This window comes from Salmo trutta, unplaced genomic scaffold (assembly GCF_901001165.1).
Source record: "Salmo trutta unplaced genomic scaffold, fSalTru1.1, whole genome shotgun sequence".
Lineage (NCBI taxonomy): Eukaryota > Metazoa > Chordata > Actinopteri > Salmoniformes > Salmonidae > Salmo > Salmo trutta.
The window spans coordinates 329,545-342,486 of NW_021823154.1; the positions used below are offsets into that span (position 1 = coordinate 329,545).

Below are 12,942 nucleotides of genomic sequence, written 5' to 3' on the forward strand. Positions count from 1 at the left end.
TGTTGAAATGGGAATTAGCCAACATTTTATAAGGAAGTAGAGAAATAACGGTCGAAGAAACATGTTTGAGGTTTGTAGCCTTTTACAATTTAATATAGAAAAGTGTTTGAGAAGTTAGACTATTGTAGAGAGAGGGGATTTAGGGGGTTAAACATCCGCAGAATTGTAAAGTTATTACAATACAAATTTCAACTTTCAAGAATAATAATTGTAGGCTTTTATGTTGATTTATATTGATTATCCTAATTAATATGTGATGTTATAGGCTATGAGGTATAGAGTTGTTATAGGCGATTGATTGCACATTGTAATGTCTACTACCGTCTTTCAATGTAAAGTAGATGTCTATAATGTATTTTAGTTGTGTGTGGAGCCCATGTAGACAGCTGTTGTTATGGAGTCAGGGGATCCAACCAGGTCGACTAGCTAATGGAGATCCAGGTCAAAGTAATAACATATTGGACTGTAAATGTTTAAATGCAACATGAAGTCTCTGTTTAAACTCTGACCACAGACCGTAAAAGTGTTGTCATTCTTATTGGTTCTTCAATGTTCAGAAATATTGACTATTCTGTTATTTCTTATTGTAGCTGAGTGAGCTGTGACTTACATCTAATATGAGTCTCTCTGGGGAGAGAGAGGAGGAGACCACTGCCTCTAAAATGAGTCTGTCTGGGGAGAGAGAGGAGGAGACCACTGCCTCTAAAATGAGTCTGTCTGGGGAGAGAGAGGAGGAGACCACTGCCTCTAAAATGAGTCTGTCTGGGGAGAGAGAGGAGGAGACCCCTGCCTCTAAAACGAGTCTTTCTGGGGAGAGAGAGGAGGGGACCACTGCCTCTAAAATGACTCAAGACACCAGTTCTAAGAGGTAAGCGATTAATTGTAAATATGTACAGTTCTCTTAAAGCCAGATTCCTTAATGGTGAAACCATCCATTTGGGATGTTACAACAACAAAGATGTTACTACAAACAACGAACACAGTTTTTTTTCCCTCTCGGACATCGTTGCACACGCTGCCGGATGCTCTTCTCCCTCCGGTGTCAACAAATCACTGTTCATCAGATATGAGGAGTTAGAGAGTCAGATTTGGTCAACTCTGAATCAGTAGTGGTGCGTGGGTAAAATCACTGGGGGAGGCAGCCATATTAAAACCCATGTGTTGTGATCATTTCATTGTGTGCTCTATAACCTGTTAGTTCATATGCCTTGACACCGTGATATATAGGACTAAAGACCTAGACAATAAGACACAGTGATATATAGGACTAAAGGCCTAGACAATAAGACACTGTGATATATAGGACTAAAGGCTGAGACAATAAGACACCGTGATATATAGGACTAAAGGCTGAGACAATAAGACACCGTGATATATAGGACTAAAGGCTGAGACAATAAGACACCGTGATATATAGGACTAAAGGCCTAGACAATAAGACACTGTGATATATAGGACTAAAGGCCTAGACAATAAGACACCGTGATATATAGGACTAAAGGCCTAGACAATAAGACACTGTGATATATAGGACTAAAGGCCTAGACAATAAGACACAGTGATATATAGGACTAAAGACCTAGACAATAAGACACAGTGATATATAGGACTAAAGGCTGAGACAATAAGACACCGTGATATATAGGACTAAAGGCTGAGACAATAAGACACCGTGATATATAGGACTAAAGGCTGAGACAATAAGACACAGTGATATATAGGACTAAAGGCCTAGACAATAAGACACAGTGATATATAGGACTAAAGGCCTAGACAATAAGACACAGTGATATATAGGACTAAAGGCCTAGACAATAAGACACTGTGATATATAGGACTAAAGGCCTAGACAATAAGACGGATAATAAATTCAACCACAACTTTGTTTTATCACAAAACCGGATAGAAACCTCTGTCCAGTGAAGTCCACAAAGCATACTGCATGTAACAAACAGTTATATGACCTACAGCATGGTCAAGGTAATGTTTCTGACATTTTCTGACCACAGAACAACTATTGATTTAGAACCACAGAGAGTTACAGCAAGTCACAAAGAAAACAGGAGCTGCCTCCACTATTCCAACACCAGTTCAACCAAAAATAATTTAGTCCAATCAACATAAGCTAAATATGATGTGGCTGTGTGTGTGCAAGTAGAAAGATAATGTTGACTCACCCTACTTGTAAAGAAACACAAATGCCATCCACCTGTCTTTCATGATGACAAAACAGTCTATCACTCTGTCACACAGTACCCACTTTTATGAATGAATGGTTGGCGAAATGCTTGTGCTTCCAGTTCCGACCATGGTGGGTAGTATATGGGGCTTTGGTGACAAAACGAATGGCACTGTGATAGAATGCATCCAATTTGTTGAGTAGAGTGTTGGAGGCTATTTTTATAAATTACATCGCCGAAGTCGAGGATCGGTAGGATGGTTAGTTTTACGAGGGTATGTTTGGCAGCATGAGTGAAGGATGCTTTGTTGCGAAATAGGAAGCCGATTCTAGATTTAATTTTGGATTGGAGATGCTTAACCTGTTACATCTAGACGTTCCGCTAGCGGAACCCCGTTCCGCCAGCGGGACACCTAGCCAACAGCCAATGGGAAGACATGGCGCGAAATACAAAAAGTACTAAAATACCACAATTCAATTTTCTCAAACAATCAACTATTTTACACCATTTTAAAGATAAGACTCTCGTTAATCTATCCACATTGTCCGATTTCAAAAAGGCTTTACAGCGAAAGCAAAACATTAGATTATGTTAGGAGAGTACATAGACACAAATAATCACACAGCCATTTTCCAAGCAGGGAATTATGTCACAGAAACCCAAAACACAGCTAAATTATGCACTAACCTTTGACGATCTTCATCAGATGACACTCCTAGGACATTATGTTATACAATACATATATGTTTTGTTAAATCAAGTTCATATTTATATCCAAAAACAGCTTTTTACATTGGCGCATGATGTTCAGAAAAAATATATTTTCCACCATAAACTTCCGGTGAATTTACAAAAATACTCTTCATAAACGTTGACAAAATACATAACAATTATTTTAAGAATTATAGATACACAACTCCTTTATGCAGTCGCTATGTCAGATTTTAAAATAGCTTTTCGGCGAAAGCACATTTTGCAATATTCTGAGTACATAGCTCAGCCATCACGGCTAGCCATTTTGACACCCGCCAAATTCGTGGCACACTAAACTCAGAATTAGTATTAGAAAAATTGTATTACCTTTGCTGATCTTCATCAGAATGCACTCCCAGGACTGCTACTTCCACAACAAATGTTGTTTTTGTTCCAAATAATCCATAGTTATGTCCAAATACCGCCGTTTTGTTCGTGCGTTCAGGTCACTAGCCAAAGGGTAGTGAGCGCATATCGAGACAAAAAAATTCTAAATGTTCCTTTACCGTACTTAGAAGCATGTCAAACGCTGTTTAAAATCAATTTTTATGGTATTTTTCTCGTAAAATAGCGATAATATTCCAACCGGACTATAGTGTTTTCATTCAGAGAGGAAAAGAAAAAACAGCGTTCTCACGTCAATGCGCATTTCCAATCTCTTAGTCACCAGGCAGTCCACTGACAAACTGTGCTCCTATTATCTCCCCAGAGACAGGAGACGCCTCAATCCACATTCTGAAGGCTTTAGAGAGCCAATGGAAGCCTTAGGAAGTGCAACGTAACTCATAAGTATTTGTAGTTTCGATAGAGAAGGAAAGGCGGCCAAAGGAGTAATTGGCTTTGAGGGTGACCAGTGAGATATACTTGCTGGAGCGTGTGCTATGGGTGGGTGCTGCTATTGTGACCAGTGAGCTAAGATAAGGCGGGGCTTTACCTAGCAAAGACTTATAGATGACCTGGAGCCAGTGGGTTTGGTGACGAGTATGAAGCGAGGGCCAGCCAACGAGAGCGTACAGGTCGCAGTGGTGGGTAGTATATGGGGCTTTGGTGACAAAACGGATGGCACTGTGATAGACTGCATCCAATTTTTTGAGTAGAGTGTTGGAGGCTATTTTGTAAATGACATCGCAAAAGTCGAGGATCGGTAGGATGGTCAGTTTTATGAGGTTATGTTTGGCAGCATGAGTGAAGGATGCTTTGTTGCGAAATAGGATGCCGATTCTAGATTTAATTTTGGATTGGAGATGCTTAATGTGAGTCTGGAAGGAGAGTTTACAGTCTAACCAGACACCTAGGTATTTGTAGTTGTCCACATATTCTAAGTCAGAACCGTCCAGAGTAGTGATGCTGGATGGGTGGGCAGGTGCGGGCAGCGATTGCTTGAAGAGCATGCATTTAGTTTTACTTGCATTTAAGAGCAGTTGGAGGCCACGGAAGGAGTGTTGTAATGGCATTGAATCTCGTCTGGAGGTTTGTTAACACAGGGTCCAAGGAGGGGCCAGAAGTATACAGAATGGTGTCGTCTGCGTAGAGGTGGATCAGAGAATCACCAGCAGCAAGAGCGACATCATTGATGTATACAGAGAAGAGAGTCGGCCCGAGAATTGAACCCTGTGTCATCCCCATAGAGACTGTCAGAGGTCCGGACAACAGGCCCTCCGATTTGACACACTGAACTCTATCAGAGAAGTAGTTGGTGAACCAGGCAAGGCAGTCATTTGAGAAACCAAGGCTGTTTAGTCTGCCGATAAGAATGTGGTGATTGACAGAGTCGAAAGCCTTGGCCAGGTCGATGAATACGGCTGCACATTAATGTCTCTTATCGATGGCAGTTATGATATCGTTTAGGACCACGAGCGTGGCTGAGGTGCACCCATGACCAGCAGCCATGACCAGATTGCATAGCGGAGAAGGTATAGTGGGATTCAAAATGGTCGGTAATCTGTTTGTTAACTTTGCTTTCGATGACCTTAGAAAGGCAGAGTAGGATATTAAAGATATAGGTCTGTAGCAGTTTGGGTCTAGAGTGTCACCCCCTTTGAAGAGGGCGATGTTCGCGGCAGCTTTCCAATCTTTGGGAATCTCAGATGATATGAAAGAGAGGTTGAACAGGCTAGTAATAGGGGTTGCAACAATTCCAGCAGATAATTTTAGAAAGAGAGGGTCCAGATTGTCTAGCTCGGCTGATTTGTAGGGGTCCAGATATTGCAGCTCTTCCAGAACATCAGCTAGGAGAAATGGGGAGAAATGGGGGAGGCTTGGGCGAGTTGTTGTGGGGGGTGCAAGGCAGTTGGCCGGGGTAGGGGTAGCCAGGTGGAAAGCATGACCAGCAGTAGAAAAATTCTTATTGAAATTCTCAATTACAGTGGATTTATCGGTGGTGACAGTGTTTTCTAGCCTCAGTGCAGTGGGCAGCTGGGAGGAGGTGCTCTTATTCTCCATGGACTTTACAGTGTCCCTGAACTTTTTTGAGTTTGTGCTACAGGATGCACATTTCTGCTTGAAAAGCTAGCCTTAGCTTTCCTAACTGCCTGTGTATATTGGTTCCTAACTTCCCTGAAAAGTTGCATATCATGGGGGCTAATGCAGAATGCCACAGGATGTTTTTGTGCTGGTCAAGGGCAGTCAGGTCTGGAGTGAACAAAGGGCTATATCTGTTCCTAGTTCTACATTTTTTGAATGGGGCATGCTTATTTAAGATGGTAGGAAGGCACTTTTGAAGAGTAACCAGGGGTGGTCGTTTGACCGCAGACCCATTACGGATGCAGGCAATGAGGCAGTGATCACTGAGATCTTGGTTGAAAACAGCAGAGGTGTATTTGGAGGGCAATTTGGTTAGGATAATATCTATGAGGGTGCCCGTGTTTACAGCTTTGGGGTTTTACCTGGTAGGTTCATTGATAATTTGTGTGAGTTTGAGGGCATCAAGCTTAGATTGTATGATGGCTGGGGTGTTAAGCATGTCCCAGTTTAGGTCACCTAGCAGCACGAGCTCTGAAGATAGATGGGGGGCAATCAGTTCACATATGGTGTCCAGAGCATAGCTGGGGGCAGAGGGTGGTCTATAGCAAGCGGCAACAGTGAGAGACTTGTTTCTGGAAAGTTGGATTTTTAAAAGTAGGAACTCAAATTGTTTGGGTACAGACCTGGATAGTTAGACAGAACTCTGCAGGCTATCTCTGCAGTAGATTGCAGCACCGCTGACTTGCCTGACTTGCCTAGTTAAATAAAGGTTAAATACAAAAATAAAGGCTCTGCATGATCAATCTGACGTCTGCATTTGCCATGCAGCATTTTACGGTGATACGGCCTTTGTAGAAGTCAGGGCGTTCATACTTCCTGTTCTTTGAGGAGCAGTGCAGAGCTGTTGTCAAGGAAGTGAGTTTGTGTTTATACAGGACCTCCCGCCCCCACCTACCGTCAACCAATCATGTCAATGCAGAGCTATATGATTAATCCAATCTTTACATCGGTCATCTTCCTCAAATGAAGGGGAGGATGACCCAATCTGTGTGAGAGGAATGGTATCTGATTTCATTGGTCCTCAACTAGTGGCTCAGACACTTCATTCAGGATAAGTGGAGTTAGCTCTGAGTTAACCTGCCTAAATGAAGAGTTTGGGGTTCGACTAGCCATGTGCGACACACAGTTATAAGCCTACTAGACTTAGCAGTGGACGTATACACTATCATAGTATGGATGAAGCCTGACCTGGAATGGGAAGCTAACTGAAGATAGCTAGCTAACTGAAGCTGGCTAGCTAACTGAAGCTGGCTAGCTAACTGAAGATGGCTAGCTAACTGAAGATGGCTAGCTAACTGAAGATGGATAGCTAACTGAAGATGGCTAGCTAACTGAAGATGGCTAGCTAACTGAAGATGGCTAGCTAACTGAAGATGGCTAGCTAAATGAAGATGGCTAGCTAACTGAAAATGGCTAGCTAACTGAAGATGGCTAGCTTTATAAAAGACAGAGTAGATACCACTCAGTGCTGCTGTTTTCCCAAATGTGGATTCATTTAAATAGAAACATCAGGAATTATACAGAGAAGGTCCATTATACAGTTGTTAAAATGAAGTTGATGAGATATTGATGAGGTGATCTGTCTCCCTGTTTTGTTCAGTGTCCAGAAGCCCAGAGCAGAGTCCCCAACAACCAGCCTGCTATCAATGAAGAGTGATCAGCCACCTGCTTTCAGCCAGGAACCATTACCAGATGACAATAAGGAAGTGGAGAGTTTGGACAGTGAGGATCCATTAAATATCACACACAACCTTCTGGACAGAAGAAGTAAGACTGTATTTCATACAATATTACAAAGAACGGTACAAAGGCCCTTATTAAACACACACACACACACACACAAACTTATGAGTCCCAACTCTCATTGTTTTCATACAGGTCAAACTCTGCTGACAGTCCAACAAGACATTAAAGCTAAACTGAAACACAAGTATCAACACATATCTGAAGGAATTGGACACCATGGAAACCAAAGTCTGTTAAAGGACATCTACACAGAGCTTTACATCACAGAGGGTGGAAGTGGAGGGCTCAATAATGAACATGAGGTTAGACAGATAGAGATGGCATCCAAGAAACAAACCACACAAGAGACACCAATCAAATGCAATGACATCTTCAAACCTTTACCTGGACAAGACAAACCTATCAGAACTGTGCTGACCAAAGGAATCGCTGGCATTGGAAAAACAGTCTCTGTGCAGAAGGTCATCCTTGACTGGGCAGAGGGAAAAGCAAATCAGGACGTTCATTTCATGTTTCCTCTTCCTTTCCGTGATCTGAACCTGAAAAAGGACCAATACAGTCTGATGCAACTTCTTTCCCACTACTTCCCAGAACTGAAAGAGATTGACAGCATTGAAGATGGTGAAACCAAAACTGTTTTCATTTTTGATGGTCTGGATGAGTGTCGACTTCCTCTAGACTTCAAAAACAATGAGAAGTGCTGTGATGTCACGAAGCCAACCTCAGTGGACGTGCTGCTGACAAACCTCCTCGAGGGGAATCTGCTTCCCTCTGCTCTCGTCTGGATAACCTCACGGCCTGCAGCAGCCAATCAGATCCCTCCTGAGTGTGTTGACCAGGTGACAGAGGTACGAGGGTTCAATGATCCACAGAAAGAGGAGTACTTCAGGAAGAAAATCACAGATCAGAATCTGGCCAATGAAATCATCAAACACATGAAGACATCAAGGAGCCTCCACATCATGTGCCACATGCCGTTCTTCTGTTGGATATCAGCCACTGTCCTTGAGATGATGCTGAAAGAGGCAGAGAAGGATGAAATCCCCAAAACTCTGACCAAGATGTACTCACACTTCATGCTCATCCAAACCATTGTGAAGAACAGGAAGTACAACAAAGCCACAGAGAAAAACCCAAAGGAACTGTCTCAGTCAGACAAAGAGATGATCCTGAAACTGGCAAAGCTGGCTTTCCAACAGCTGCAGAAGGGCAACCTGATCTTCTATGAGGAGGACCTGAGAGAGTGTGGCCTTGATGTCACAGAGGCATCAGAGTACTCAGCATTGTGTACAGAGATCTTTAAAGAACAATCTGGGCTGTACCAAGAGAAGGTCTACAGCTTTGTGCATCTGAGCATTCAGGAGTTTCTAGCAGCAGTGCATGCTTTAGAATCATGTCTGGACAAGAAGGAAAATGTTTTCTTCCCCACTAGTGATGAAGAGAAGGAGTCAATCCAGTTGTCTGACTTACACAGGAGAGCAGTGGACCAGACCTTGAAGAGTGAGAATGGACACCTGGACCTGTTCCTCCGCTTCCTTCTGGGTCTCTCACTGGAGTCCAATCAGAATCTGTTACGAGGCCTTCTGACACAGACAGGAAGTACAACACAGACCAATGAGGAAACAGTTGAGAGAACAGTCAGGTACCTTTCAGACAAGATCAAGGAGGAATCCTCACCAGAAAGGATCATCAACTTGTTCCACTGTCTGAATGAACTTGGTGCCAACTCTCTAGTTGAAGACATGCAGACCTCCCTGCGATCAGGAACTCTTTCAGAAACAGAGCTAAAACCTGACCAATGTTCAGCCCTGGCCTACCTGTTACTGATGTCAGAGGAGGTACTGGAGGAGTTTGACCTGAAGACATACAACACATCAGAGGAAGGTTATCAGAGGTTGCTGCCGGTAGTGAAAACCTGCAAGAGAGCACTGTAAGTTATGTTATTGAGTTGATGTTTACAGTATCATTATAATGAAGGATTTGTATATCTAACAGATTATCTACTCTCTCTAGACTGGATCGCTGTAAACTGACATATGAATCCTGTGAGACTCTGACCTCAGCTCTGCAGACACCAAACTCCCCCCTGAGAGAACTGGACCTCAGCTACAATGACCTGGAAGATAGAGGAGTGAAGGTGCTCTGTGTTGGACTAACCAGTCCACTCTGCAACATACAGACACTAGTGTGAGTTCAATATCTTCAGTATGAGTTATTATGTGGATGTTTTAAACATGTGTTAATCATGTGCTCTTCTGCCCTCTAGTCTAGGTCAGTGTGGTCTGACAGAGGGTTGCTGTTCAGATCTGGCCTCAGTCCTGAGTTCACCCAACTCACAACTGAAACAACTGGAGCTGAGAGACAATGACCTGCAGGACTCAGGAGTTACACTGCTGTCTGCTGGACTGGAGGATCCAGACTGTAAACTACACACACTGGGGTAAGTACAGCTGTTTCAGTCAGGTCTGTACTGAGCTGAGTTACACTGCTGTCTGCTGGACTGGAAGATCCAGACTGTAGACTACACACACTGGGGTAAGTACAGCTGTTTCAGTCAGGTCGGTACAAAGCTTAGTAAAAAAAATACTCTGAAAATCTGATGTTTCATCACAATGTTTGTGTCATGAACAAATGTATGGGTGTCCTACAAGATGATTGACACCAATATACCAACCTAGACAGCTGTTATGTGTCTCTCTGTAGGCTGTCTGGCTGTCTGGTCACAGAGGTGGGCTGTGCTACTCTGTATTCAGCTCTGAGGTCAAACCCCTCCCACCTGAAAGAACTGGACCTGAGCTACAATCACCCAGATGACTCTGCAGGAGGACTGCTTTCAGCTGCTCTGGTGGATCCCACATATAAACTGATGAAGCTGAAGTAAGTCAGAATAGATGTCCTAATAGTGTGAGCAGTGGTTGTGTCATATGTAGTGTAGTAGAGTCAGTAACATGAGGACATGATGGTAGAATTAAGGGGAAGTTTACCCAGCAGGCTTAGCACTCCAACACAGCATACATCATCACCACATGAATACTCTTCTTCTGCATCTCTGATATCCTGTTGGAATTGTACTCTGTTCTGTATGCAGTAGGTAGGATAGAATACCTGTATGTCTCTAGTAATGAATTGTACTCCGTTCTGTATGCAGTAGGTAGGATAGAATACCTGTATGTCTCTAGTAATGAACTTGGATAGTGCACCAGAACACAACAATATGGTTTAAATGTTGACTGCTTCATTAGGTCTTTGTCAGTCAATAACCTGTTTCTCCTACAGTGTGGATCATGGTGGAGAGTGCAGGCTGAAATCAGGGCTGAGGAAATGTAAGTCTCTTCAATCCTAATTAACTACATATTCAGAACTATAGTAACATAGTAACTAATCAATACTGGTTCTGTTCCTACAAAACAACATTTTATATGAAGATGCGGTTTGATTAAACTCTCCTTTTGTCTACAGATGCCTGTCATCTCACCCTGGACCCAAATACAGTAAACCCACACCTGGTACTGTCTGAGGGGAACAGGAAGGTGACATTGGTGGTGGAGAAGCAGCATTATGAAGACCATCCAGACAGATTTGACTATCATCCCCAAGTTCTCTGCAGAGAAGGCTTATCTGGATCTCGTTATTACTGGGAGGTGGAGAGGGATGGTACCGAGGCTATCATTGGTGTGGTGTACAGAGGACTGAAGAGGAAGGGAAAGGAGGATGACTGTAGGATTGGAGCCAATAAGAAGTCCTTGAGTTTATTCTGCTATGACAGAGGTTATGAATTGAAAGTCTTTTTCCATGCTAGAGTCTGGAGATTCATCTCTGGTCCTGTTTCTAACAGAGTTGGAGTGTATCTGGACTGGCCAGCTGGTACTTTGTCCTTCTATAGTGTGTCCTCCTCTGGTACACTGACACACCTTTACACAGAACACACCACATTCACTGAACCCCTCTATCCTGGGTTTGGGTTTAGGTTTTACTCCTCCTCAGTGACCCAGTGTCAGATAGATGGCCAAGACATTCAGAGGTGAGTCATAGCAATGTTTTATCATTTGTTTTCCTCTGGAATCATTCCTACAATTACATTAGTAGTAGTGGTGTGTTTTAATGTGTTCTGTTGGACCTACAGACAGTTAGATTAGTAGTAGTGGTGTGTTTTAATGTGTTCTGTTGGACCTACAGACAGTTAGATTAGTAGTTGTGGTGTGTTTTAATGTGTTCTGTTGGACCTACAGACAGTTAGATTAGTAGTAGTGGTGTGTTTTAATGTGTTCTGTTGGACCTACAGACAGTTAGATTAGTAGTAGTGGTGTGTTTTAATGTGTTCTGTTGGACCTACAGACAGTTAGATTAGTAGTGGTGTGTTTTAATGTGTTCTGTTGGACCTACAGACAGTTAGATTAGTAGTAGTGGTGTGTTTTAATGTGTTCTGTTGGACCTACAGACAGTTAGATTAGTAGTAGTGGTGTGTTTTAATGTGTTCTGTTGGACCTACAGACAGTTAGATTAGTAGTTGTGGTGTGTTTTAATGTGTTCTGTTGGACCTACAGACAGTTAGATTAGTAGTAGTGGTGTGTTTTAATGTGTTCTGTTGGACCTACAGACAGTTAGATTAGTAGTGGTGTGTTTTAATGTGTTCTGTTGGACCTACAGACAGTTACATTAGTAGTGGTGTGTTTTAATGTGTTCTGTTGCACCTACAGACAGTTACATTAGTAGTAGTGCTGTGTTTTAATGTGTTCTGTTGGACCTACAGACAGTTAGATTAGTAGTTGTGGTGTGTTTTAATGTGTTCTGTTGGACCTACAGACAGTTAGATTAGTAGTTGTGGTGTGTTTTAATGTGTTCTGTTGGACCTACAGACAGTTATATTAGTAGTAGTGGTGTGTTTTAATGTGTTCTGTTGGACCTACAGACAGTTAGATTAGCAGTAGTGGTGTGTTTTAATGTGTTCTGTTGGACCTACAGACAGTTAGATTAGTAGTAGTGGTGTGTTTTAATGTGTTCTGTTGGACCTACAGACAGATTAGTTGACATAGTGGGTCATGTTTCAGTATGATATGTTGGATAAAGGAATAAAGACAGACACCAATGTCAGTTCAATAGCCTTGTTCCTTGTTCCTTGCATTGTACAAATCCCTACACCGGGAGTCCGGGGAACAGTCCGGTTAGTCGATTACCTATCAACTAGACTCCATAACAGGTTATGTCACATTTAGGCAATGCACCCTACATAGGGAGCTGTTCTGTCACCCTTTATACACCCTTTGTATTGCTTATGACTGCATGTATGCTATATAAAGCCTTTATAAGTTGTATTTAGTTTATTCACAGCCTATCCTTCTGCTTTACCAACACCAGAGACCATGGTGGAGTGAGTTGGATCAAGCCTGGACCTGAGAACACCAGAGACCATGGTGGAGAGAGTTGGATCAAGCCTGGACCTGAGAACACCAGAGACCATGGTGGAGAGAGTTGTATCAAGTCTGGACCTGAGAACACCAGAGACCATGGTGGAGAGAGTTGTATCAAGCCTGGACCTGACAACACCAGAGACCATGGTGGAGAGAGTTGTATCAAGCCTGGACCTGAGGACACCAGAGACCATGGTGGAGAGAGTTGGATCAAGCCTGGCCCTGAGAACATCAGAGACCATGGTGGAGAGAGTTGGATCAAGTCTGGACCTGAGGACACCAGAGACCATGGTGGAGAGAGTTGGATCAAGTCTGGACCTGAGAAATGTGAG

At 42.8% G+C, this 12,942-nt stretch overlaps 1 protein-coding gene across 1 annotated transcript; it reads left to right on the forward strand.

The window, feature by feature from the left end:
* Window positions 1-11,223, forward strand: LOC115189411 (protein NLRC3). The gene is made up of 10 exons (XM_029748019.1): window positions 1-70; window positions 591-868; window positions 7,057-7,223; window positions 7,335-9,132; window positions 9,216-9,389; window positions 9,469-9,642; window positions 9,906-10,079; window positions 10,479-10,525; window positions 10,662-10,970; window positions 11,170-11,223. The coding sequence occupies exons 2-10, from the start codon at window positions 618-620 to the stop codon at window positions 11,187-11,189; spliced, it is 3,114 nt and encodes a 1,037-aa protein (XP_029603879.1). The 5' UTR covers window positions 1-70; window positions 591-617; the 3' UTR covers window positions 11,190-11,223.
* The last annotated feature ends 1,719 nt before the right edge of the window (window positions 11,224-12,942 follow it).

Excerpts from the sequence above, each read along its gene's own strand:
- LOC115189411 (XM_029748019.1), top strand. The coding sequence starts at position 618 with ATGAGTCTCTCTGGGGAGAGAGAGGAGGAGACCACTGCCTCTAAAATG. Across the intron at positions 9,133-9,215 it reads AAAACCTGCAAGAGAGCACT|ACTGGATCGCTGTAAACTGA; the intron begins GTAAGTTATGTT and ends TACTCTCTCTAG. Across the intron at positions 10,080-10,478 it reads TATAAACTGATGAAGCTGAA|TGTGGATCATGGTGGAGAGT; the intron begins GTAAGTCAGAAT and ends TTTCTCCTACAG.